This window comes from Odontesthes bonariensis, chromosome 11 (genome assembly GCF_027942865.1).
Source record: "Odontesthes bonariensis isolate fOdoBon6 chromosome 11, fOdoBon6.hap1, whole genome shotgun sequence".
In the NCBI taxonomy this organism is placed as follows: Eukaryota; Metazoa; Chordata; class Actinopteri; order Atheriniformes; family Atherinopsidae; genus Odontesthes; species Odontesthes bonariensis.
This window is the reverse complement of record NC_134516.1, coordinates 5,767,059-5,794,806: the sequence shown is the minus strand read 5'-3', so window position 1 is coordinate 5,794,806 and position 27,748 is coordinate 5,767,059. Positions and strand designations below refer to the sequence as shown.

The 27,748-nt window shown below is 40.6% G+C and overlaps 1 protein-coding gene across 2 annotated transcripts in view; it reads left to right on the top strand.

Annotated features, from left to right (window-relative positions):
• Nucleotides 1-1,382: 1,382 nt before the first annotated feature.
• Nucleotides 1,383-27,748, top strand: part of bin1b (bridging integrator 1b) — a 39,008-nt gene continuing 12,642 nt past the window's right edge. The window contains exons 1-10 of one of the 2 annotated variants that reach the window (XM_075477331.1): nucleotides 1,383-1,767; nucleotides 13,994-14,074; nucleotides 14,151-14,205; nucleotides 14,647-14,741; nucleotides 17,257-17,352; nucleotides 22,806-22,913; nucleotides 25,820-25,905; nucleotides 27,133-27,208; nucleotides 27,296-27,351; nucleotides 27,435-27,479. In XM_075477331.1, coding sequence (XP_075333446.1) covers nucleotides 1,687-1,767; nucleotides 13,994-14,074; nucleotides 14,151-14,205; nucleotides 14,647-14,741; nucleotides 17,257-17,352; nucleotides 22,806-22,913; nucleotides 25,820-25,905; nucleotides 27,133-27,208; nucleotides 27,296-27,351; nucleotides 27,435-27,479 — 779 coding nt within the window. In that variant the 5' untranslated portion in view covers nucleotides 1,383-1,686. The remainder of the gene's footprint in view (nucleotides 1,768-13,993; nucleotides 14,075-14,150; nucleotides 14,206-14,646; nucleotides 14,742-17,256; nucleotides 17,353-22,805; nucleotides 22,914-25,819; nucleotides 25,906-27,132; nucleotides 27,209-27,295; nucleotides 27,352-27,434; nucleotides 27,480-27,748) is intronic. The other variant, XM_075477330.1, reaches the window with a different exon arrangement.

The following is a 27,748-nucleotide window of genomic DNA, read 5'->3' as shown; positions in this document are numbered from 1 at the left end:
GAAACAAAAGCAGATATCCTAAAATCCCTCCATAATTTTCTTTTCATTTGGTGTGTACACAAAATGAAAAAAGAATTTTGCACCTGGCTTTATCATATGTTCAGATCCATCTTCCTGAAATATATGCAAATTTGCGCATATTTAATGAGATAATGCCTAATTTGCATAATTAAACATACAAATTTCTAAAACTTGTAATACATTTTCTTTTCATACTTGTATAAGTGATCAACTGAGGAAGTTTGATAGTGATATCTATTATTTTAAAAATATTACCCTATTCACCTGTAGCGTCTCGCCTTAAATGCCGTTTTCTCAAAATCTGTTTTTTGTATTTTTCCAGTATCAATATCTCAGCCGATGGAGCACCTACTAACACCAAACTTTCCAGTTATACACTTAGCAGTATTCTGAAGATATTTACCAAAGGATTTGTTTATAAGTCATTCCTGGCCTGATTTATGTGACATTATAATAAAAAAATATGGCAGAGATCAATGTTTTTTAGGCTATGGACAGTATATTTTGATTTCCTCGGAAACGAAAGCAGATATCCTAAAATCCCTCCATAATTTTCTTTTCACTTTGTGTGTAAACCAAATGAAAAAAGAATTTTGCACCTGGCTTTATCATATGTTCAGATCTATCTTTTGGAAATATATGCAAATGTGCACATATTTAATGAGATAATGCCTCATTTGCATAAATAACCATACAAATTTCTAAAACTTGTAATACATTTTCTTTTCATACTTGTATAAGTGATCAACTGAGGAAGTTTCATAGTGATATCTATTATTTTAGTGGTGTCTCGGCTTAAATTGACCACAAAGAGAGTCAAAATGACTGAAATTAACCGCAAAATGTGTAAAACAACCACAAAGAAGCAGAATGACGCGCAGAGAGACGAATTCAACAAAAGTTTGAAGTGACAAAATGAAACAGAATTACCACAACGAGAAGTAAATCATCAAACATAGAAGTGAGAACACAAAGTAGAGGAAGTAATCCCATAAAACAACTCCATAATCTGGCAGTTTTGACGCAGCTGGAGACGGAGCTGCTGCGTCTGTGCGTCACTGCGTCACTGCGCCTCTTTTAAACGGGTCAGGTGTGTCGCATGATGAAGGTGGACATTTACCCTCCGTGCACGAGACTTCACTGACACCTGCTGCTGCTGCGCGCGTCGCAGACTGGATTCAGGACTGATTTAGCCCTCACATCTGAGCGCAAACGAGGCGCTATGCGCATAAATAAGGCTGCGCGTGAAGACAGTGGCTCACCAGGTGCTTGAATGCAACAGCTGTCGGCTAATAATAACAACGCACTGCCCCTTTAAGAGGATGAGTGAGGGGGAAACCCAATATCTCTCCATATCGAGCGCAAGCTCGCATCAATTAACATAAAGAGTGATAACGGAAGGACATCTGAGGCTGTCGCGCGCCTCTGCTCACCGGAATCCTCCATCTTTCTGTCGCTTTTTCCTCTCACACACATAACCCGGATTAAATTACGCGTTGCGCCTTTAAGGAGCTGTCAACGGGATTAGAGTTACGCGCACCGGAGCGGTTTTACGCGCCGCCTGTGTCCCCTCAGCGACAGTTCCTCCCGCGCCTCCGCTCCGTCCCTCTTCTTCTTCACCGGTCCGGACGCCGCCTCACTGGGGAGCCCGCCACGCCGCGCGACATGGCCGAGATGGGGAAAGGGGTCACCGCCGGGAAACTGGCCATCAATGTCCAGAAGAGGCTCACCAGAGCGCAGGAAAAGGTAGGAGGCTCGGCGCGCCGCTGTGAAACTGGAGCCGTTAACTTTGTGCTTCTAACATGGCTGCAGAAGCTGGTGGGGGGACACAATGTGGGACAAGGTGTCCTCCTCTTCTAATAAACCCTGAATTCAGATTATATTCCATAGGATTAGCATGATTTTGATGACTTTCCGGTTTGTTTTCAGGGTTCAGATGTAGAACAGATGCCTCAGAATCCTCTGAAATCTTAAGGCTGAAAACCTAACCGGCTGTTGGGGTTTGGGACCAGCTCACAGTGGCTTCAGGATGTGTTTTCCATGGTTTTTGGACAACTTTAGGGAGCTGCTTTACACCTAGAAGTACATTAAATGAGTATTTTCGATGCATTCATTGAAGAAATGTGATCCAGAGAGACATTGTTGGAGGTATTTTCTGCAGAGTTTAATGTTAAATTCAGCCACCATGTTGCTCAAAGGTCATTGAGGGAAATTAAAGGAGCCTTTGTTGTTCTGTCCCTTAGACCGTTTTAAAGAAGCCGTTCATTAAAGTTTACTTTGGAGTAGAAACTCAGTGGACTGTTGCATGTTATTGTTGTTTGGTTTTGGGGATAACTTTCAGATCCTTAAGTTCATCATCAGGAAACTTTTCAAATAAATGAAGGCGTCTAAGATCCAGACTTAAGATCCTTTAACAGGGCGAAGGTCCCGTTTAAGGGATAACACTTGAGTTTTATGTGTGGTTTACAGGGAAATTCAGTGGTGCTTTTCACCATTTTAGCCTTAATTCAAAGTTTAAATGCTGTACCTTTAATAGTTTATTTTAGGAATATGTAATGCAAACTCTTTTAGACCTGTGCAGGGTTATGAGCAGCTAACGGCTAGTGGTGGAAACTAAGGGAAAAGTCATGTGCTTCAGTAACAGTCTGATGGGTTTAAGTTTGGGTAATTATGGGTAATTTATAACCAAACTAATGTAAGTTACAGAGAGTGGAGTTCTTGTCCAGTTTGGTGGATGTTTTTCATGTTTTCAGAGAAGCTAAAGTGCGGGACAGGAGGGGAGAAAACGGCCTGAAAGTGTCCAAAAGAAAGCCGATCGGTCTGTTTGGCTCTGAGTTATTATTGTCCGCACTAATCACTCTTCTGGCCTAAGCCTGCTGAGGTTTTACCCTCTAATCACCCCAGCGCCACACCAGGAGTGCTGTCACTCAGTCAGCAGGGGGAGTCCATATTTTCACTGCTTCTCACTCACTTTTTAAAACTCAGAAGTGAGTATCTGCTGCTGCTTTTTGTCTCACAGATCTCCCACCGAAGGATTTCTATGTTTAAGCAGTTGTTTGCAGGTATGATATCGATAGATTCAAACCGGGTGGAAGTCATCGAGCTCAAACGGCTCTTAGAGGGAAGTTTAAAGGAGCTGAAGCCTGTGTGGCTTCGTCTTTAATGAGTTTTAGGCCCAGTTTAGGCCCAGTTTAAAGAGTTTTAGGCCCAGTTTAATGAGTTTTAGGCCTATTTTAATGAGTTTTAGGCCTATTTTAATGAGTTTTAGGCCCAGTTTAAAGAGTTTTAGGCCCAGTTTAGGCCCAGTTTAGGCCCAGTTTAATGAGTTTTAGGCCCAGTTTAATGAGTTTTAGGCCCAGTTTAAAGAGTTTTAGGCCCAGTTTAATGAGTTTTGGGCCCAGTTTAATGAGTTTTAGGCCTAGTTTAATGAGTTTTAGGCCCAGTTTAATGAGTTTTAGGCCCAGTTTAATGAGTTTTAGGTCCAGTTTAATGAGTTTTAGGCCCAGTTTAATGAGTTTTAGGCCCAGTTTAATGAGTTATAGGCCCAATTTAATGAGTTATAGGCCCAATTTAATGAGTTTTAGGCCTAGTTTAATGAGTTTTAGGCCCAGTTTAATGAGTTTTAGGCCCAGTTTAATGAGTTATAGGCCCAATTTAATGAGTTTTAGGCCTAGTTTAATGAGTTTTAGGCCCAGTTTAATGAGTTTTAGGCCCAGTTTAATGAGTTATAGGCCCAATTTAATGAGTTTTAGGCCTAGTTTAATGAGTTTTAGGCCCAGTTTAATGAGTTTTGGGCCCAGTTTAATGAGTTTTAGGCCCAGTTTAGGCCCAGTTTAATGAGTTTTAGGCCCAGTTTAATGAGTTTTAGGCCCAGTTTAGGCCCAGTTTAATGAGTTTTAGGCCCAGTTTAATGAGTTTTAGGTCCAGTTTAATGAGTTATAGGCCTAGTTTAATGAGTTTTGGGCCCAGTTTAGGCCCAGTTTAAAGAGTTTTGGGCCCAGTTTAATGAGTTTTAGGCCCAGTATAATGAGTTTTAGGCCGATTTTAAAGAGTTTTAGGCCCAGTTTAATGAGTTTTGGGCCCAGTTTAATGAGTTTTAGGCCTATTTTAAAGAGTTTTAGGCCCAGTTTAATGAGTTTTGGGCCCAGTTTAATGAGTTTTAGGCCCAGTTTAATGAGTTTTAGGCCCAGTTTAATGAGTTTTAGGCCCAGTTTAATGAGTTTTAGGCCTAGTTTAATGAGTTTTGGGCCCAGTTTAATGAGTTTTAGGCCTAGTTTAACGAGTTTTAGGCCCAGTTTAAGGCAGTCCAGAGCCTTAATGGCCTTTTTCCATCCCACAGCATGACTCAGCAGTTTGTCACTTCTGTGATACGAGCACATCTGAGCAATGGGAATATAACAGCCGGGTCTTCTTTTTATTTGTGGTTGTAACGCATGCTGTGAAAGAGGGAATATCATGCCTGGGGAAACAGCTGCTGCTGACTGAGCCCATATTAATGGGGCTGAATTTAAAGCTAATTCTGGGTCCAGAGGAATGAATATGTGGATTCAGTTTAAGCCAATCTGTCTAATATCTGAGGAATCTGACTCAGAAACCACCTGAACTCTAAGCTGCCGCCGGGGCTCACATTTCTAGTGTTTTACAGATTATTTAGAAGCAGTTGGGATGCAAAGGAAACAGGAAGAAGGATCCATGGATGAGTCTCCTTCTGCAGACTTTAAGGACTCAGTTAGAGAAGAGTCTCGCTCAGAATCTGTCAGAATGATGCAGAAGGTTGGTCCATCGGTTCAGTCTGTGAAGACTTTTCACACAGAAACTGAATGTTTGTGTGGACGAGGATCACTTTCAGGAGAATATTCAGCGCTGCAGGAGCTTTTTCTGGGGCTGAATCTGCTCTTCTTCTCTGCCTTTCTTTGCAAAGGAGATTTTATGTTTCTGACGTATTTGTTGTTGTTTTAATCGTTGAAGCACTTTTAAATACGAATAAAGGTGACTTGATTTGACTCGAAGAAGAACAAATCCAGATCTGTGCAATAAGGGTTTTATCAGAGTAAAGCTTTTAGAGAACGCTTAGGTTTAGGGAAATTATGATTTTCATCATTTAGTTCATAGTCATCAGTATTCATAACAATTTAGTAAAAATAAAGATGATTTTATTTGTGACTTTGTTGAAATAAGATGAAGAATCCGCAGGTAGAGTCGGTTGTTTTGTATTAATGTATTAAAACTGTTGCTTAGATCGATGTGAAACCCAAAGATCAGGAATTTCTAACAAATATTTTTGCATAAATTACACATAAAGGAAGAGGGTCTCCCAGAAAACAAAAAGAATATTTGGTCTTTCACAGAAATACTCGAGGAAATTTATTTATTTATAATAAAAAAAAAATTTTTTTGCTTTCTTAAAACTTAAAATATAACATTTTGTCTATTTTATATCTCAAGTATTCAGAGATTCACCCAAATATTCTGTGATTCACGGCACACGTTTTAGGAATTTAAGCTGCTATCAGGTTAGCTTAGAGCTTCCAATGTGTCTGGAAGCCTTGAACTCCAGGACCGACTCCAGGACCGACTCCAGGACCGACTCCAGGACCGACTCCAGGACCGACTCCAGGACTTGTTTTCCACTTTAGATCTGTAGAAATGTAGGAAGCAGCTGAATGGATGAGATGGAGCCCAGAGCAGAGTCGCTCTGACAGGCTGGGAGAGAAAAGAGGAAGGTCAGAGTATCATCTTCCCTCTGAAGGCCAGCTGAGCTGGAGAAGGGGGGGGGGGGGTGTCGTTGGCTTCAGCTGTCTGTCTGCTGGCAGGCTGCCTCCACCCTCCACCCCCCACCCCCCACCCCTCCACCCCTCCACCCTCCACCCCGTCAGCTTCGCAGGAGGTTGTTGAAAATATCCCAAAAGTCTAAACATACCCACAAAGGAGGGGACGGAAAGCTCGGGTTCGCCTGCCTTTGTCGGTTTTATGGTGCTCGTAAAAAGTCTTTTATCATAAGATGTGACCCCATCTTAGTTCTTAGTATTGTATTAAAGCTGGTTTATTTCGTGCCACAAGAAGGCTTTAAAATGAGGAAAAGTCCATAGTTAACACACAAAAACAGAATTCCTGTAATTCCTTAAAACTTCTCTCATTTTTCTTCTACTTGGCGAAGCAGACTGGCTTCGTTTGCATCCTCTGTATGGAAGGTTTTCAGTGCCATCAGAGTTTGAATACGGATTTCTAATATTGAATTTTTACAGCATCAAAATTAGACTTTGAATTTGAAAAACCAACAGTGTAAAAAGAAAAAAAATCAATTTCTAAAAACAAAAATCAGTGTAAAAAAATTAAACTTAAAAAAAATTAAAATTCAGTGGAAAAAGAACCAGACTCAACATCCGGTTTTTGAAGTAAAATTTTTTTTCCACTGAATTGTTTTGGTATTTGCACTTATTCCACTTGGATGAGAACGTTTTACTCACCCGTCAGATCTTAGCTAGCAGGAACACGGCGTTGCGTAGCCAAGCTAAACAACCACACAGGGGGGAGCAGTGATTTTAAATGTGGGGGTGTTCCATGAGCGCCACATCAAGCCCAGAGACACGACGCTGAAGTTGGCATCCGATTCGCAAATTAAATGGATGGACATAAAGGGCCATTTCACTGCATTTTTTTAAAATTTTGATCACCCTAAACTAGGTCCTGTATGGCAACTACAATAGTTACACTGCTCAAATCTGGATATAATTATTCTAAAGAGGGTACAGAGTCTTTAAAACACATTTTATGATTTGTTAAAACTTTATTTGGTCATTGAAAATTCAAAAAGGTGAACTCATCTTGCTGTAAAAGTGGGGGTGTCGAAACACCCCCAACACATTTGTTCAACAGATGAACAAACGGCTGTAATTACTGAGCTGAAAGTGGCTCAACCTGATTAGAGTGAGCGGATTTTGGGTCTGCCTTGATGCTGCTTGTTCATTAGGTAAGAATTAATTTGATTCGGACCAGCTGACGCCACAACACCCGGGACTCTCCTGGGTGTCACAGGGGTTGCCATAGTGATGTAATGTCACCCAGTCAGCTGTGCGGTGGAGAGCATGCTGGGTAAATTCCCCTCGGATGAATCAGGATGACTCTGGTGCCCTTTATAAAGCAGCCGGAGACCCGGTGTGGTGCTGGGAAGTCAAAGAACCAGCAGCTCCACCTCAGCCCCACCTGAACTCCCCGTCCTGTAGCAACCTTTCTGAAGCCACCAGATAACAGATGATAAGAATACGCTCAGTTTAAACTCATTCCTTGTGTTATCCATCCAAACTTTGTCTGTATTCTATAGTAAAACATTTTATTTCACCATGCCAGAACTGTAGAATAGTTTCAAACATTTCTGGGAGACATTTTGCATCTTTAGATCGGAGCGAGTGAAAATCCGAAAACTTCTTTAGGACATCGTTGCATTTCTGAATCTGTATCTGGTATAAACTTCTTCAACAATTACATTACATTACATTACGGTCATTCTGCAGTCGCTTTCATCCAAAGCGACTTACAATAAGTGTGTTCCACATCGGAAGAAATCATAAGTGCATTTCCTTCCAGAACCAAACAGCTGAGAGCATAACTAGTGCTAGAGTAAGTGCGGTAAGTTACAGAGATGGGATTATTGCAATTTGACCTGCAGAATCTGATCTTAATAAAGTGAAAACACAAAGATATAAGTAACTGTCAGTAAACATCATTGGCCAATGTGTCCAACCTGTCCACCCTGTATCATATCAAGCTAACGTTAGCTAACTACCGGCTAGGCTAACAGGATAATATTAGCTAATTTGACGAGCACTTACTGGTCAGAATGGATCTTCAAATGACGAACAAAGTTGGAAGTTGTCGTCTGGCTGTCTGAGATGTTGATGCCGCATGTCTTGCACTGAGCTGTTCGTCTTTTGACGTCCAAATGGTGATTATGAAAGCCGGAGACAACGACTCTCGGTCCCGCTGACATGTTGATGCATATCTGATATGAGTTTATTCTCTCCCATAAACACTAAGGTATGCAGAGAGGGCATGGCTGACTGACAGGGTAGGGATCCAATCCTGACGCCATTCTCAGCCTCAAGTCAAGTGCCGAGTCTTTAACTTCAAAGTCTGAGTCGAGTCTCGAGTCTTTTATTTTTTGTCAAGTCACAAGTCATCAAAACAGTGACTCGAGTCCCCATCTCTGGTTGTTAGGTACCGAGACAAATGGGAAGACAATTTAGGAAACAAATAAGTGCGTAAGGAGCTGGGAGGAAGCAGGAGATGTCCTCAGAGGGCGGATCAGGGTAGAGTTTTCTGCAGAGATGGTTTGCAGCCTGCGGCCAAAGATGGGCAGCGACTCAGCTGACATCAGTCGGAGATCGTTCCACCATCGGGGCGCCAGAACAGAGAAAAGCCGTGACCGTGTCGATGGTGCGCAGGGACCCCTGAGTGACGGGGCAGCCAGGCGCCTGGAGGCCGCAGAGCGAAGTGGTCGGGCGGGGGTGTAGGGCTCAACCACAGCCTGGAGGTATGAAGGAGCTGCTCCTTCCACTGCCCTGTAGGCCAGCACCAGAGTCTGAAAGGGATAGTTCGCCTCTCTTGACATGAAGCTGTATGACATCCCATATCAGCAACATCATTTCTGAACATCTTCTTACCCCCTGCTGCGTCCTGTGAGCAGAGTTCCAGCCTCGTTTTGGTGTTGATGAAGGTAGTCCGGCTAGTTGGCTGGGGTTTAAAAAACAAAGCGTTTTGCTTCTCAGAACAATATGCGTTCAACAGAGTAATACATTTGTGTTTTTCTGTCATTTTATCCTCATAAAACTAAGTAAAAACTCAGGAAAAAGTCAGACCTCACAATCTCTTGGCCCTATTTTCTCTCCCTTCGTATCACTGCCTGCTGTGCAGACCGAGCAGCAAACACCGTAACAGGCGCGGCTGTCGGCAGGCGGCAGCAGGCAGTGATACGAAGGGAGAGAAAATAGGGCCAAGAGATTGTGAGGTCTGACTTTTTCCTGGAGAACGATTTTGTGATGCAAATGTATTACTCTGTTGAACGCATATTGTTTTGAGAAGCAAAACGCTTTATTTTTTAAATCCCAGCCAACTAGCCGGACGTGGCTTCGACACAGAGCCTCAGTGTTACCTGGTAGGATGAGAACATGGAGGGTGCAGAGCCAGAGACGCCCATTCACCCATTCTCTCTCAGCTTTCACTCGCTGTTGATGTTCTGCCTGCAGGAGATGCTGCTTTCATAGCTTTACAGAACACCTTTAGGTCTTAATAAAGCCGTAAAGTGCTTCTGTTTGTGCTCTAATAGTGTGATCTATGAGCAGAAAAGCAGGTTTTTCTGTGCTGCTGCAGTTTCTCGTTGGTGAGGAACAATAAATGATGGTGACCGTGGTGAAACCAAAGGTTTCCGTCACTGATTGTTGGCCGTAAAACTTAGAAATATCGTGGTTGTTGTGGAGCTCATCAGAGATGGTAGAGAACAGAAATGCCAGCATTACTGCACAGAACTGCAAGCAGCAACACTTTCCATCTGCACCCCACAAAGCAAAGATCAGCGTCCGTTCAGTCAGATTTAAATCGTCCTTCGTTCCCCGGGTTGCTCGGATTTATATTTATCTGCAAGAAGCAACACGATAAGATCCCACAAGGCCGAGCGCCCGATGTGTTTAATACAGACATCCCACCTCAGGGCTTCTAGTTTCCTAATCACGCTCTCTATTTGTGCTCAGGAGGATTTCAGAGTTCCCAGATTTTTGGACAGTCAGTGAAACCTCAGCAGCCCGACCAACATGGCTGATAAACTGTTTATTCGTTTTTCTCTTTTTGTCAGCTTGTGTCGTCTCAAATCACACAAAACTAGGGCTGGGCGAGTTAACTCGTTATTATCGTGTTAACTCGTTAATTATTTAACGCCGATAAATATTTTATCGCGCATTAGCGCAGGTTTTATTATTTATTTTATTATTGTAAAAGTCTGTTGCTCACAGGCTTTTATTTTGTAAAAGTCTGTCGCTCACAGGCTTTTATTTTGTAAAAGTCTGTTGCTCACAGGCTTTTCTTTTTTTAAAAGTATGTTGCTCACAGGCTTTTATTTTGTAAAAGTCTGTTGCTCACAGGCTTTTATTTTGTAAAAGTCTGCTGCTGTCTGCTGTGGAACCGGAAAAGAAAGTAATCGGCGGATCCACCAAACATGGAGAAGGGTACGGAACTTTTACTCGGCCATTTTCATGTTAAAGTTCTTCCAGACGGCGGAGTCGACAGAACCAAAGTCATCTGTAAACTCTGCCAAGTTGAATTGTCTTCTCAGCGTAGTAGTTCCAGTCTAAAATATCACTTAAAGGCAAAACACACAACTGATAGCAGCAAGTCATTCAAGGAAACAGACAGTGGAGCGAGGCTTCTACATAAAAACTACAGAAAGATGCTGATGTTAAAAGTGTGTTTGCACAACAAATGTTATGGCACTTTCATTCATATGGCAGCACATTTAAAATAAAGCTAAATGCTAAAAGCTATACGCTACTTTTGGATTCATTTTTGGATTCTGCGTACAAATTGCGATTAATCGTGATTAATCAGGGAAATACCAGCCCTACTTTAAACCCTAACTAACCTCTATTAGTTTCTTCTGGTTTTGTGTGCAGCTCAATGAGTTGGTATTAACTTGGAGGATCTTTGGGTTTCTTTGCATTCTGTAAACTCAGGTGTGATTTCCAGCTTCACCTCTGAGGCTGATGGATGATAAATCTCTCCTTCCATCTCTCCTCGACCTCGTGGCGTTTCCCATCCATGTCAACGAAGAAATGTTTTAAAAAAAGGACAAAAATAGGCCGTTAAAGAACCTTTGAACCAGCACACTTTCCATATGCAAACTGTTATGATGTATTTAGTCCGAATATCAACAGCAGCATAATGTTAAATCAGATGTAATAGTTTCAGAGAAAACTGGAGACTCGAGGTGGTTCAGAGAGGAAATATATCTCATGTCCCATAATTTAAGGTTTGTGTGTTTTCAGGAAACATAAAGATCATTAAATACAGCCGACACACGTTTAAAAAAAGCCTGAAAAGTTGCATGTTTCTCTGGAAACTCAAAGCTTCCCTTCTTGGCTGCAGCACCTGTCCCCCCCTCCTTCCCAAGACTGGCTCCCAGCATGCCTCACTGTTGGGGGCGGGGCTTAGAGGAGGGTGTGCAATCTATTTTTACCCCCCCTCCTCGTCTCCCTTAATACCCCACAAACTGCCCGGGAGTATTTTCGGGGCAGTTGAAACTGAACACCGATGGCTACGCTACATATTTGTTCTTCTGTCTTTGTGAGGACTAAAATGTCCTCACAAACCACTGAAACCCCACGGCTCCTCGCCCAGAAGGTATAAAGTCCCACTGAGAAGTCTTACCAAGTATATTTGTCTCATTTCTAGTCCAAATATCTCATTACACTTAATATCAGACACAACTGCCTAACAAGCACTATTTCAGCCAGATATAGGGACTTGTTTTAAGACAATACATCTGGAATATGTTGTTAAATGAAAAAGTCTTGAAAACAAATTGTTTTGAGTCATATTTCACATGAAACAAGCTTTTTTTTTCATTTGAAGAGGTTTTTAAGCTAATTTCAAGATCACTTTTATCTCAAAAGTCCTAAATATCACATTTTATTTCAAGAAATCTGGACAAGCCGATTTTCACTAGTTCCATTGGCAGATTTTTTTTTTGCTTATTTCAAGCAAAAACGTCTTTTATTTGTTGTTTTTTTACTTATTTTTGGAGGGGCATTTTTTCCAGTGAGCACATTTGTGTGGCTGTAACAGATACAGCAGTTGTATTGGCCAGGAATAGAAGTGGATCTAAATTCCTTCAAACAGCAGCAGGATTCTCCCTGCTGGCCGAAGACGTAAAACCGTGCTTTACTTCTGCTTTGTCCATAAATCTGCTTCTAAATGTGAGGTGCTGATGGAGTTATTGAGGGACGCTGGCAGAGGCCGGGCTGCAGCGCAGGGAAGTTCCCTCCGTCGGGTTGTCACCGGTTTGTGTGTCCGTCAGAGGATTAGGACGGCAGGTGGTGGAGGCGCGTCCATGTGCTCGCAGTCAGTCTTCTGATCAGATTAGCCGGTGACCTCATTCACCCTAACGACAACAGAGGAGACACATCGACCGTCTATTTCCAGGACCCTCACCTCCATTATCTGCAGGTCAAGTCAGAAAGATGGAGGTCGAGCACGAAGTAATGTCTGAGCAACTATTAGTATTATTCCAGAAAAATACAACAAAAATTAAATTACAATCAAGAAAAAAGTGGGACGAAAATAAAAAGGAAGCATCAAGACACCAAAAAACCCTGAAAACTCATTAAAAATGTAGAAATAAATATGAATAAAAAACAGTATTTAGCATAAAAGGTTTGACAAATGAACAAAAGTTAAGAAATAACAGTAAAAAAGAGAGAAACGTAGAAATAAATATGAATAAAAAACAGTATTTAGCATAAAAGGTTTGAAATATGAACAAAAGTTAAGAAATAACAGTAAAAAAGAGAGAAACGTAGGAAAAGAAAACAGCTGAGTTGCTACAAAACGTCCTGATTTTATGGAGTTATTTGCGGTTTCTGTCTGTTCAGCTTTATTTTATACGCATTAGGTGTGTTAAAGTCACGTTTATTTCTCCATAAACTCATTTAAACAGTTTAGACTCCTTAAAAACCTCCTTAAAAAACTACTGGATCAGATCTGAGACGGAATATTATGGGAGACGAGTGATTTAAGTTTGGCTAAAGCAGGAAATGTGTGTCACCTGGTCACAGAGGCCTTAACCTCTGACCTCTGACCTCCATCTCGTCCTGATGAAGAAACGCAGGAGCGTCGGCGCTAAAATAAAATCATTACGAGACGTGACCTCCATCTTCGTTATAAAGCGATTCCACGGCGGAAAGAAACGCTGATTCATGCTGATTCGCTCAGACTTTGTGATGTCATCACGTATCTTATCACAGTTATTCTTTGTTTCTGCAGTTCATTCCTATTTTTAGTGGTTTAACTGCTGCTTTTTTTCCATTTAAGGTCTGTTTTTATGCATTTTGCTCTCTGAATATTCACATATTTACCTTATTTCAGTCATTTTGTCATTTTTTGGGTTCCATTGAAGTCATTTTGCATCTTTTTGTGGTCACTGTGTTTGTTTTCTGGTCCTGTGAGTGTTCGCCGTGTAATACTCACTTAGTTCTGGATCTTTATTTAGTCTCAGCTTTGTCTCTATTTTCATCTTTTTGTTTGTTTGTGTTTACAGTAATTTTTAAATCTATTTTTTTTTGTTATTTTGGGTTTACTTTCGGTCTCCATAGATGCAGACTTTGTGTCTTTGGTTCTCTATCATTTTCTATCTACTGTATTTTCTATCCATTTTCTATCCATTTCTATCTATTTTTTATCCTTTTTTTTATCCATTTTCTATCCATTTCTATCTATTTTTTATTCATTTTCTATCTATTTTCTATCCATTTTCTATCCTATTTCTATCTATTTTTTATCCTTTTTTTTATCCATTTTCTATCCATTTTGTCTGTTTTTGCTGTAATCTTGCCTCTCATTGCATGGTTTTTTTGCAGATTTGCACGTTTTCGTTGATCTCTCTTGTTAACCTCTTGTTGCTTCTTGTATTTCTTATCTTTTGGGGGGGGGGGGGTTGATTGGACGGACTCTCAGCCCCCGGTGCTCCTGTTCCTTGTAAAATGACATTTCAAACTCTGGTCTTGATCCAAACCCAAATGGCCTCTAACCTGAACCCTGAAGCCCATTTTGAGTGCTCAGACAGGTTTATAGAGCATAAAGCACATGTAAACACACTCATATCTGATGTGGCTGCAGTGCCTCGGTGTCGTGCTGCAGATGGATAAATGAGATGATGATCTGACGGATAAATGAGGTGATGCATGACGCCCTTCTCTGGTCCTTCCTGCAGGTCTTGCAGAAACTGGGTAAAGCAGACGAGACGCGGGACGTCGCCTTTGAGGAGATGGTGGCCAACTTCAACAAGCAGATGGTCGGTTTGTGGAGCTGCACGAATCCTCGCTGCCGGCTTGTTGCTCAGCTTCCTCACTCTGTGTTTGCTGTTTCAGGCAGAAGGAACCAGGCTGCAGAAGGACCTGAAGACCTACCTGACAGCAGTGAAAAGTATGTGTGAGCACCTGCGTCAGTTAAAGGGACAGTTCGCCTCTTTAGACATGAAGCTGTGTAACATCCCATATCAGCAGCATCATTTCTGAACATCTTCTTACCCCCTGCTGCGTCCTGTGAGCAGAGTTCCAGCCTCGTTTTGGTGTTGATGAAGGTAGTCCGGCTAGTTGGCTGGGGTTTAAAAAATAAAGCGTTTTGCTTCTCAGAACAATATGCGTTCAACAGAGTAATACATTTGCATCACAAAATGGTTCTCCAGGAAAAAGTCAGACCTCACAATCTCTTGGCCCTATTTTCTCTCGCTTCGTATCACTGCCTGCTGCCGCCTGCCGACAGCCGCGCCTGTTACGCTGTTTGCTGCTCGGTCTGCACAGCAGGCAGTGATACGATTGGTTGTGACTGTGTCTGTTTCTGGCTCTTTCTGTTTCTGTGTGGCAGCGATGCACGACGCGTCCCGGCGGCTGCACGACTGCCTGGCCGACATGTACGAGCCCGACTGGTTTGGGAAGGAGGAGATGGACGCCCTGGCAGAGGTGAGACTAAGTGTGGTCTGACAGCATGGCTGCATGTTTTAAACTACTCTGTTTCCTCTGAGCGTTTGTAGAAGGTTTGTGGCTCATTCTGCAGAGTTTTCCTCCTGTTTCTGACTCTCTGTTTCCTCTCTAACCGCATGCCTCTGTCTCGCTTCACCCTGAAGGAGATGATAGAGAAGGAGTTGGACTATAACCTGGAGGTAAAGTGCAGAAAGCCTTCAGGGCGTCGGATCAGTTTGTGCAGAGTTGTGCGTAGTTGTAGCACGGGAACCTGACGCAGCTCAGGAAGCGCACACGTCTGCGTTTAGAGCTCAGAGCAGCGTGGTGGAAGCTGTCGGGTCATTTTCACACTGCCAGTCAGAGAGTTGATGTTAGTTCCACATGAAAAGCTGCCAGAAGAAAGCAGCGGTCAGGACAGGACAGGGTGTGGGGCTGTTAGCGCTGTTAGCATAGTTAGCACTGTTAGCACAGTTAGCACAATTAGCACTGTTAGCACAGTTAGCACAATTAGCACTGTTAGCACAATTAGCACTGTTAGCACAATTAGCACTGTTAGCATAGTTAGCACAGTTAGAACAGTTAGCACAATTAACACTGTTAGCACAGTTAGCACTGTTAGCACAATTAACACTGTTAGCATAGTTAGCACAGTTAGCACAGTTAGCACAATTAACACTGTTAGCACTGTTAGCACAGTTAGCACAATTAGCATAGTTAGCACAGTTAGCACAATTAGCACTGTTAACACTGTTAGCACTGTAAGCATAGTTAGCACTGTTAGCACTGCTAGCACAATTAACACTGCTAGCACAGTTAGCACAATTAGCACTGTTAGCATAGTTAGCACAGTTAGCACAATTAACACTGTTAGCACAGTTAGCACTGTTAGCACAATTAACACTGTTAACACTTTTAGCATAGTTAGCACAGTTAGCACAGTTAGCACAATTAACACTGTTAGCACTGTTAGCACAGTTAGCACAATTAGCATAGTTAGCACAGTTAGCACAATTAGCACTGTTAGCATAGTTAGCACAGTTAGCACAGTTAGCACAATTAACACTGTTAGCACAGTTAGCACTGTTAGCACAATTAACACTGTTAACACTGTTAACACTGTTAGCATAGTTAGCACTGTTAGCACAGTTAGCACAATTAGCACTGTTAACATTGTTAGCACTGTTAGCATAGTTAGCACAGTTAGCACAATTAGCACTGTTAGCATAGTTAGCACTGTTAGCACGGCCATGGGCTCAAAGGGACAGTTCGCCTCTTCTAACATGAAGCTGTGTAACATCCCATATCAGCAACATCATTTCTGAACATCTTCTTACCCCCTGCTGCGTCCTGTGAGCAGAGTTCCAGCCTCGTTTTGGTGTTGATGAAGGTAGTCCGGCTAGTTGGCTGGGGTTTAAAAAATAAAGCGTTTTGCTTCTCAAAACAATATGCGTTCGACAGAGTAATACATTTGCATCACAAAATGGTTCTCCAGGAAAAGTCAGACCTCACAATCTCTTGGCCCTATTTTCTCTCCCTTCGTATCACTGCCTGCTGCCGACAGCCGTGCCTGTTACGGTGTTTGCTGCTCGGAAGCAGCGGACTGCTCGCTCTGCACAGCAGGCAGTGATATGAAGGGAGAGAAAATAGGGCCAAGAGATTGTGAGGTCTGACTTTTTCCTGGAGAACCATTTTGTGATGCAAATGTATTACTCTGTTGAACGCATATTGTTTTGAGAAGCAAAACGCTTTATTTTTTAAACCCCAGCCAACTAGCCGGACTACCTTCATCAACACCAAAACGAGGCTGGAACTCTGCTCACAGGACGCAGCAGGGGGTAAGAAGATGTTCATAAATGATGCTGCTGATATGGGATGTTACACAGCTTCATGTCAAAAGAGGCGAACTGTCCCTTTAAGGAAAGGACAAAGCTGGGATGTGGGTCTGCAGCACTGAAACTACAAATGTTCAATAAGTATCCGACAAAAGTGCTGGAGATAGTTTGTCTAATGAAATCTGATGCCATCGTTACATGGAAATGATGTCATATAACAGGTGATATACTGCACAACTTTATCATCTAGCTTCATAATTAAAGGAAAAAGAACTTCACAAAAGTACAATTGTTGCATGGGGCTGTCATTAAATTCGATCTACTTTATTTTCTAAAGGATGGTTCAGTGTTTCTTATAAAGGAGATAATACAGGAGGCCCTGAAGCTCATTCCCTTTAAATTTATATAATTAAAAACACAAATCATGACCACAAAGGACAGAAAATGATGGCAGAGAGAAAAAAATAGCTTCACAATGACTTAACATTACCACAAAGAGGCACAAACGCTACATCTATAGCAGCTGTGCATGCAGGGATCAGCGGGTACAAGAACGAGGCCGGTTTCACCTTAAAGTCGAGGTTTTTACACGGTTCCTTAAAACAATACGTGGGAGCAGCCTGGCAGTGTGAAAACAGGTTTGATCTGTATGTGTTGGTGTGTAAATGTGTCGTATGTTTCAGGACACAGACACGCTGTGGTTAGACTACGACCAGAACATCACCGACAAATCCCTGCTCACCGTGGACACCTTCCTCACTCAGTTCCCTGAAATAAAGGTGAGAACAACTTTGGAAACCAGGCACAGGAAAGACGGCACGATCTTTCAAAATAAAAGACTTTCATCAAGACAAAATGACCACAGAAAGACCCAAAAATAACAGAAATGATCCCAAATGACCACAAACAGATCCAAAAAGAACAGAAAAAGATCCAAAAAGAACAGAAATTATCCAAAATGACCACAAACAGATCCAAAAAGAACAGAAAGACCCAAAAATAACAGAAATGATCCAAAATGACCACAAACAGATCCCAAAAGAACAGAAAAAGATCCAAAAATAACAGAAATGATCCAAAATGACCACAAACAGATCCAAAAAGAACAGAAACAGATCCAAAAAGAACAGAAACAGATCCAAAAAGAACAGAAACAGATCCAAAAAGAACAGAAACAGATCCAAAAAGAACAGAAACGATCCAAAAAGAACAGAAACGGATCCAAAATGACTACAAACAGATCCAAAAAGAACAGAAACAGATCCAAAATGACCACAAACAGATCCAAAAAGAACAGAAAAAGATCCAAAAAGGACAGAAATTATCCAAAAAGAACAGAAACAGATCCAAAAAGAACAGAAACAGATCCAAAAAGAACAGAAACAGATCCAAAAAGAACAGAAATTATCCAAAAAGAACAGAAACAGATCCAAAAAGAACAGAAACAGATCCAAAAAGAACAGAAATTATCCAAAAAGAACAGAAACAGATCCAAAAAGAACAGAAACAGATCCAAAATGACTACAAACAGATCCAAAATGACTACAAACAGATCCAAAATGACTACAAACAGATCCAAAAAGAACAGAAACAGATCCAAAATGACTACAAACAGATCCAAAAAGAACAGAAACAGATCCAAAATGACTACAAACAGATCCAAAAAGAACAGAAACGGATCCAAAAAGAACAGAAACGGATCCAAAATGAACAGAAACAGATCCAAAAAGAACAGAAACGGATCCAAAATGAACAGAAACAGATCCAAAAAGAACAGAAACAGATCCAAAAAGAACAGAAACAGATCCAAAAAGAACAGAAACAGATCCAAAAAGAACAGAAACAGATCCAAAATGACCACAAACAGATCCAAAAAGAACAGAAACAGATCCAAAAAGAACAGAAACGATCCAAAAAGAACAGAAACAGATCCAAAAAGAACAGAAAAAGATCCAAAATGAACAGAAACAGATCCAAAATGACTACAAACAGATCCAAAATGAACAGAAACAGATCCAAAATGACTACAAACAGATCCAAAAAGAACAGAAACAGATCCAAAAAGAACAGAAACAGATCCAAAATGAACAGAAACAGATCCAAAATGACCACAAACAGATCCAAAAAGAACAGAAACAGATCCAAAATGAACAGAAACAGATCCAAAATGACCACAAACAGATCCAAAAAGAACAGAAACAGATCCAAAATGAACAGAAACAGATCCAAAATGACTACAAACAGATCCAAAAAGAACAGAAACAGATCCAAAAAGAACAGAAACAGATCCAAAAAGAACAGAAACAGATCCAAAAAGAACAGAAACGGATCCAAAAAGAACAGAAACGGATCCAAAAAGAACAGAAACGGATCCAAAATGACTACAAACAGATCCAAAAAGAACAGAAAAAGATCCAAAAAGAACAGAAACAGATCCAAAAAGAACAGAAACGGATCCAAAATGACTACAAACAGATCCAAAAAGAACAGAAAAAGATCCAAAAAGAACAGAAACAGATCCAAAAAGAACAGAAACAGATCCAAAAAGAACAGAAACAGATCAAAAAAGAACAGAAACAGATCAAAAAAGAACAGAAAAAGATCCAAAAAGAACAGAAACAGATCCAAAAAGAACAGAAACAGATCAAAAAAGAACAGAAACAGATCAAAAAAGAACAGAAACAGATCAAAAAAGAACAGAAACAGATCAAAAAGACCACAAACAGATCCAAAATGACCACAAACAGATCCAAAAAGAACAGAAACAGATCCAAAAAGAACAGAAACGATCCAAAAAGAACAGAAACAGATCCAAAATGAACAGAAACAGATCCAAAAAGAACAGAAACAGATCCAAAAAGAACAGAAACAGATCCAAAAAGAACAGAAACAGATCCAAAAAGAACAGAAACGGATCCAAAATGACTACAAACAGATCCAAAAAGAACAGAAACAGATCCAAAAAGAACAGAAACGATCCAAAAAGAACAGAAACGGATCCAAAATGACTACAAACAGATCCAAAAAGAACAGAAAAAGATCCAAAAAGAACAGAAAAAGATCCAAAAAGAACAGAAACAGATCCAAAAAGAACAGAAACAGATCAAAAAAGAACAGAAAAAGATCAAAAAAGAACAGAAAAAGATCCAAAAAGAACAGAAACAGATCCAAAAAGAACAGAAACGATCCAAAAAGAACAGAAACGGATCCAAAATGACTACAAACAGATCCAAAAAGAACAGAAACAGATCCAAAAAGAACAGAAACAGATCCAAAAAGAACAGAAACAGATCCAAAAAGAACAGAAACAGATCCAAAAAGAACAGAAACAGATCCAAAAAGAACAGAAACGATCCAAAAAGAACAGAAACAGATCCAAAAAGAACAGAAAGAGATCCAAAAAGAACAGAAAGAGATCCAAAAAGAACAGAAACAGATCCAAAAAGAACAGAAACAGATCCAAAAAGAACAGAAACAGATCCAAAAAGAACAGAAACAGATCCAAAATGACTACAAACAGATCCAAAAAGAACAGAAACAGATCCAAAAAGAACAGAAACAGATCCAAAAAGAACAGAAACAGATCCAAAAAGAACAGAAACAGATCCAAAAAGAACAGAAACAGATCCAAAAAGAACAGAAACAGATCCAAAAAGAACAGAAACGATCCAAAAAGAACAGAAACAGATCCAAAAAGAACAGAAAGAGATCCAAAAAGAACAGAAAGAGATCCAAAAAGAACAGAAACAGATCCAAAAAGAACAGAAACAGATCCAAAAAGAACAGAAACAGATCCAAAAAGAACAGAAACAGATCCAAAATGACTACAAACAGATCCAAAAAGAACAGAAACAGATCCAAAAAGAACAGAAACAGATCCAAAAAGAACAGAAACAGATCCAAAAAGAACAGAAACAGATCCAAAAAGAACAGAAACAGATCCAAAAAGAACAGAAACAGATCCAAAAAGAACAGAAACAGATCCAAAATGACTACAAACAGATCCAAAAAGAACAGAAACAGATCCAAAAAGAACAGAAAAAGATCCAAAAAGAACAGAAACAGATCCAAAAAGAACAGAAACAGATCCAAAAAGAACAGAAACAGATCCAAAAAGAACAGAAAAAGATCCAAAAAGAACAGAAACAGATCCAAAATGACTACAAACAGATCCAAAAAGAACAGAAACAGATCCAAAAAGAACAGAAAAAGATCCAAAAAGAACAGAAACAGATCCAAAAAGAACAGAAACAGATCCAAAAAGAACAGAAAAAGATCCAAAAAGAACAGAAACAGATCCAAAAAGAACAGAAACAGATCCAAAAAGAACAGAAACAGATCCAAAAAGAACAGAAACAGATCCAAAAAGAACAGAAACAGATCCAAAATGAACAGAAACAGATCCAAAAAGAACAGAAACGGAGGCATAAAGACCTCAGGGAGACTCGATAACCACCAGGTGAAACTAAAGGCCCAAAAGAGACGATAAAGAGATTTTTAATGACAAATAAAGGAAGTTAAGAGACCACAAAGAGGAGAAAGAATCCACGAGCTGGTGTCTCTATAAAAGGAAAACACTTCCTTATTTTTACGTTTCGGTCTTTTTGTTGTCGTTTCTGTTCAGTCTGTTCGTCCCCCGTTAGTTTAGTCCCCAGTTGGTTTAGTCCCCAGTTGGTTTAGTCCCCCGTTGGTTTAGTCCCCAGTTAGTTTAGTCCCCAGTTAGTTTAGTCCCCAGTTAGTTTAGTCCCCAGTTGGTTTAGTCCCCAGTTAGTTTAGTCCCCAGTTAGTTTAGTCCCCAGTTAGTTTAGTCCCCAGTTGGTTTAGTCCCCAGTTAGTTTAGTCCCCAGTTAGTTTAGTCCCCAGTTGGTTTAGTCCCCAGTTGGTTTAGTCCCCCGTTGGTTTAGTCCCCCGTTGGTTTAGTCCCCAGTTGGTTTAGTCCCCAGTTAGTTTAGTCCCCAGTTCGTTTAGTCCCCAGTTGGTTTAGTCCCCAGTTAGTTTAGTCCCCAGTTAGTTTAGTCCCCAGTTGGTTTAGTCCCCAGTTGGTTTAGTCCCCAGTTAGTTTAGTCCCCAGTTGGTTTAGTCCCCAGTTAGTTTAGTCCCCAGTTGGTTTAGTCCCCAGTTGATTTAGTCCCCAGTTGGTTTAGTCCCCAGTTAGTTTAGTCCCCAGTTGATTTAGTCCCCAGTTGGTTTAGTCCCCCGTTAGTTTAGTCCCCAGTTGGTTTAGTCCCCAGTTAGTTTAGTCCCCAGTTGATTTAGTCCCCAGTTGGTTTAGTCCCCAGTTGGTTTAGTCCCCAGTTGATTTAGTCCCCAGTTGGTTTAGTCCCCAGTTGGTTTAGTCCCCAGTTAGTTTAGTCCCCAGTTGATTTAGTCCCCAGTTGGTTTAGTCCCCAGTTGGTTTAGTCCCCCGTTGGTTTAGTCCCCAGTTAGCTTAGTCCCCAGTTGGTTTAGTCCCCAGTTGGTTTAGTCCACCCTCCTCTGCATTTGAACTCCTTCCAGCTCAAGACTGACGGGGGAAAACCACGGGTTGCTATGACAACCGGGAGCTTAAATGCATGGGAGGGTGATGAGTGAGTGAAGGCAGCTGAGGGAAGAGACTCAGGGGAAGCGAGTGGAAGGAGGGACAGACTTTACAGAAAAATACAGATGGGGACAGTTTCCCTGGTCAAAAATAAATAAATCTATTCACTGGAAAAAATGCCCCTCCAAAAATAAGTAAAAAAACAACAAATAAAAGACGTTTTTGTTTGAAATAAGCAAAATAAATCTGCCAATGGAACTAGTGAAAATCGGCTTTTTCAGATTTCTTGAAATAAAATGTGATATTTAGGACTTTTGAGATAAAAGTGATCTTGAAATGAGCTTAAAAACCTCTTCAAATGAAAAAAAATCTTGTTTCATATGAAATCTGACTCAAAATAATTTGTTTTCAAGACTTTTTCAGGTGTATTGTCTTCAAACAAGTCCCTATATCTGGCTGAAATGGTGCTTGTTAGGCAGTTGTGTCTTATATTAAGTGTAATGAGATATTTGGACTAGAAATGAGACAAATATATACTTGGTAAGACTTTGATTTTTTCCAGTGTAATCTGTCCATATACAGTCTGGCTGAAGTTTACCATGACTGAATGTATTTTAGTTTTAGAAAAGCAGAATTTGAACTTAAAGTAGGCTTCAGAACACGTGCGCGTGCACGTGAACAGGCTGCTCAGACGCTTGTTGTGATGTCCAACAGGCTCGTATAGCGAAGCGCGAAAGGAAGATGGTGGACTTTGACAGCGCTCGCCATCACTTCGCCTCCTTACAGAAAGGCAAGAAGAAGGACGAGGCCAAGATCGCCAAGGTAACCAGCCGTGTGCGTGTGTGTGCGTGTGTGTGCGTGTGTGTGTGTGTGTGTGTGCATTTTACTGGCAGCTTGTGTGTGTTTCAGCATGCTTTTATTCAGGTTTAAAGGGGCAGTTTTTGACTTAAGGTGGTGTGGGCGCAGAATAAACCCTTCATGTTGTCTTGCAGGTCAAAAGTGACCCACCACCATGTTTATCTGTAGAAAAAATACCTTAAACTATCTTTTTCCAACTTGAAATTTTATGACTGTTTCTAAAGGGAGCCTCATCATTAGAAAAAGTCACACTTTATTTTTGTTTATGTTTCCACTAGGGTACAAAGATTGTCTTATGGGTCATTTTTGACCCGTGAATTATAAAAACATTTAAACAGCAGAAAAAAGTTCACTGTTTTTTTTTTTTTTCCCTGAGATATTGATACTGGAAAAATACGAAAAACTGATTTTGAGAAAACGGCATTTAAAGATTTAAATAGGGGGGGCGAAACGCACTGCTGCGAGTAAACAAAATGTGATGAAATAAACATTTAAATTTATGTTTTCAACGTTTTCTTTATAGCAGGTTGAAAGAACACATATCTAAAATCTAAAACTTGACCACTGCATGAAAAGTCACTGTTTTTAAAATGTTGGTTTTTATTTACCTTTTTCTCAGCGTCACAACCTTTTTTTGGACCTGATAAACTCTGAGGTCGAATCTGTTCTGTTGAATGTCTTGAGATGTTTGAGTGTTTTTGGAGATAAGAATCTGTTTACCACCTTAAAACAAACCATCAGAACAGCTTCACACTAATTTAAAATGTCATTGAAATGGTTTTCTCTCACTGAAATGCTAATGAACATGTTTGCATTTGTCTTGAACTGTCCCTGTTTGCTGTTTCTCCTCCTCTTCCTCTTCTTCTCTTGCATGGTGTGTGATGGTTAGCCAGCAGCCCTGTTGGAGATGGCGGCTCCCAGCTGGGCTCAGGGTTTGATATCAGCCCACCAGGTGGCTCAGACTAACCTCTCCTACAACCAGGTGACACTCTGGTTCATCTCCCCTTCCTCACCCTCAAAAACCCGAGAAGCAGCCGCGCTCTGAGAGGTGTAGTGAGTTCACAAATACAGAGTCTTCTACTGCTCACATTTCAGTTAAAGGTTTTAGGTTTCAAGTGGAAATGAATTTATTTTATTTAAACCTAATCATTCCAGATAAATGACCAGCATCAAACGCCCTGGGACCGATTTCTGCTTAATTTATCAATATTTTCTTTGTTTTTACTACTATTTTTTTTGCACTCACTTCAGTTGAAATAATGATAATATGAAAATGATAATAAATAAATAATTCATATATATAAAATAAAATAATAATAATAATTCATATAAAAATAAATAATAAATAATAAATAAATAAAAAAATTAAAAATAAATAAATAATGAAAACAACACTAACTCGCCACTCAGTTTACGAATGAAATGTTGGTTTGAAATAAATTTAGGGCAAAATTAGCAACCGAACCTGGGCTCACATGATGTAAACCTTGAACCGGGTTCTCACCTGAAATTTCTCTTCACACTCAACACACACTGGAAAAAATGCCCCTCCAAAAACAAGTAAAAAAACAACAAATAAAAGACGTTTTTGCTTGAAATAAGCAAAAAACTCTGCCAATGGAACTAGTGAAAATCGGCTTGTCAAGATTTCTTGAAATAAAATGTGATATTTAGGACTTTTGAGTTAAAAGTGATCTTGAAATTAGCTTAAAAACCTCTTCAAATGAAAAAAAAAAGCTTGTTTCATGTGATATATGACTCAAAACAATTTGTTTTCAAGACTTTTTCACTTTACAAGATATTCCAGATGTATTGTATTAAAACAAGTCCCTATATCTGGCTGAAATGGTGCTTGTTAGGCAGTTGTGTCTGATATTAAGTGTAATGAGATACTCAATGAGACAAATATACTTGGTAAGATTTAGATTTTTTCCTGTGCATAGTTCGGAGCTTCATTTCACGAGTTAAACACACCGACCAGGGTAGAAGAAGAGGGAAAGACACTACAGGTGAATAGGGTAATATTTTAAAATAATAGATATCACCATGAAACTTCCTCAGTTGATTACTTATACAAGTATGAAAAGAAAATGTATTACAAGTTTTAGAAATTTGTATGTTTAATTATGCAAATTAGGCATTATCTCATTAAATATGCGGACATTTATCATATGTTCAGATCTAGCTTCCGGAAATATATGCAAAGCCAGGTGCAAAATTCTTTTTTCCTTTTGTTTACACACAAAGTGAAAAGAAAATTATGGAGGGATTTTAGGATATCTGCTTTCATTTCCGAGGAAATCAAAATATACTGTCCATAGCCTAAAAAACATTGATTTTCGCCATATTTTTTTATTATATTGTCACATAAATCAGGCCAGGAATGATTTATAAACAAATCCTTCTGTAAATATCTTCAGAATACTGCAAAATCTGGTCTGAGAAAAGAGGCAGAAAAAAGCTGAACCTGGTCTGATAAAATTGGACACAGAGAAAGAAACTGATGGAAACAAAGATGGCTGTAACGCTGAGGCTGCTTCTACTCCTCAAACCGTTTTATCCCCAAATGTTTATCGGTTTTTGTTGCATATCGTGTGACTCACACACAAAGTAACATGTGGTTCAGTGTTAATGGGGGGGTGTGAACCCCAGCAGAGCTTTATATTCAGCTTCTCATCCACATGTTTCCACAGTCATGTGTATTCCGCTTTGTATTTCCACATTTAGATGTTTGTTAGCTTGTTATCCTCTGTCTGTGTTTGCAGAGTCACAGTCTGATCCCCAAAGAGCCTGCAGCCTCTGGATGAAGCCGTGTGTCGGCTGCACCTGAGACGGTTCATCATGAATTATTGTGTGTGTGTGTTTTCCAGGCAGAGGAGGATCTGGGCCGAGCTCAGAAGATATTTGAGGAGCTGAACGTGGAGTTACAAGACGAGCTCCCTGCACTGTGGGACAGGTGAGAAACAGTCCGAGGCTGTGTTCCAAACCGCCTACTATATACTGCATCGATCAGACAGTATGCAGAGCGTTTACCCACAATGCATTTCGCTCCTGCCCGAGCCGAAATCAGCCGGCCTGAAGCTGATTTCTCTTAAGCTCTAAACTCTGTAAACTTTAGCAACATTTGAAACATTTTCAGGAGAGAAAGTAGTCGTTTAGATCCCCAACGTGTTGAAAACCTGACAAAATACCGGCTGTTTACAATTTTGTTCCCATGAATTTGGCGCTACTAAAGCTAGCCGCAGTGAGCAACGCACTTCCGGTTATTTTCACAAAATAAAATACCCGTTGCCTTTTATCATAGGGAAAGCCATTACCATACAATTGGTGCTTTTGTTTTGAAAACAGGAAGTGAACCTACCCTCGTTGTAGCTAGCTTGAAATTGCCGTTTTGACAGGAAATGACGATCAGCGACGTCACGTTACGTTGCATCTTGGGTAGTTTGAGTATGAGTAGTAACCTCATGATGCATACCCAACATTTCAGAGAATCTAGTATGCATCCGGGAACTTAAAAAAAGTTAAAGTTAGTCGCTGTGTTCCAAATCGCCTACTTCTCCCACTACTCCCACTAACTTTAACTTTTTTTAAGTTCCCGGATGCATACTAGATTCTCTGAAATGTTGGGTATGCATCATGAGGTTACTACTCATACTCAAACTACCCAAGATGCAACGTAACGTGACGTCGCCGATCGTCATTTCCTGTCAAAACGGCAGTTTCAAGCTAGCTACAACGAGGGTAGGTTCACTTCCTGTTTTCAAAACAAAAGCACCAATTGTATCCTAATGGCTTTCCCTATGATAAAAGGCAACAGGTATTTTATTTTGTGAAAATAACAGGAAGTGCGTTGCTCACTGCGGCTAGCTTTAGTAGCGCCAAATTCATGGGAACAAAATTGTAAACAGCCGGTATTTTGTCAGGTTTTCAACACGTTGGGGATCTAAACGACTACTTTCTCACCTGAAAATGTTTCAAATGTTGCTAAAGTTTACAGAGTTTAGAGCTTAAGGGAAATCAGCTTCAGGCCGGCTGATTTCGGCTCGGGCAGGAGCGAAATGCATTGTGGGTAAACGCTCTGCATACTGTCTGATCGATGAGTATGCAGTATGCGGTTTGGAACACAGCCCGACTCTGCAGCGAGCGCTCAGGTGGTTAATGACGTGTTTGTGTGTGCGTGCAGACGTGTTGGCGTCTACGTTAACGCATTCCAGAGCCTGGCAGGTCATCAGGAGAAGTTCCACAAAGAAATGAGCAAAGTGAGCCACACGATAACTTGAAATCGCTGGAACTATAAAGATCGGTGGGTCGGTCGGTAACGTCTGCATCTCCTCTCGCCTCCACAGCTCAGCCAAAACCTGAACGACATCATGACCAAGCTGGAGGAGCAGCGGCAGTTCAAGTGAGTTCAGTCGGACACTTTAAAGATGCATGAACATGTAGAGCAAATGAAAATAATGTCCTTCACGGCGCCTCCTGCTGCAGAAAAGATGACTCTGCGGCGTCTAAGACGGGCGACGGAGCAAAGAGGTAAAAGCTGCTGCATGCTCGGCCTGCAGAGGTGTGTCCACAACCCTAACCCTGCTGTTTGATCAGTGCATCACTCAGACGCTGACTTGGTCTGACTAACAGTTAAAGGGACAGTTCGCCTCTTTTGACATGAAGCTGTGTAACATCCCATATCAGCAACATCATTTCTGAACATCTTCTTACCCCCTGCTGCGTCCTGTGAGCAGAGTTCCAGCCTCGTTTTGGTGTTGATGAAGGTAGTCCGGCTAGTTGGCTGGGGTTTGAAATAT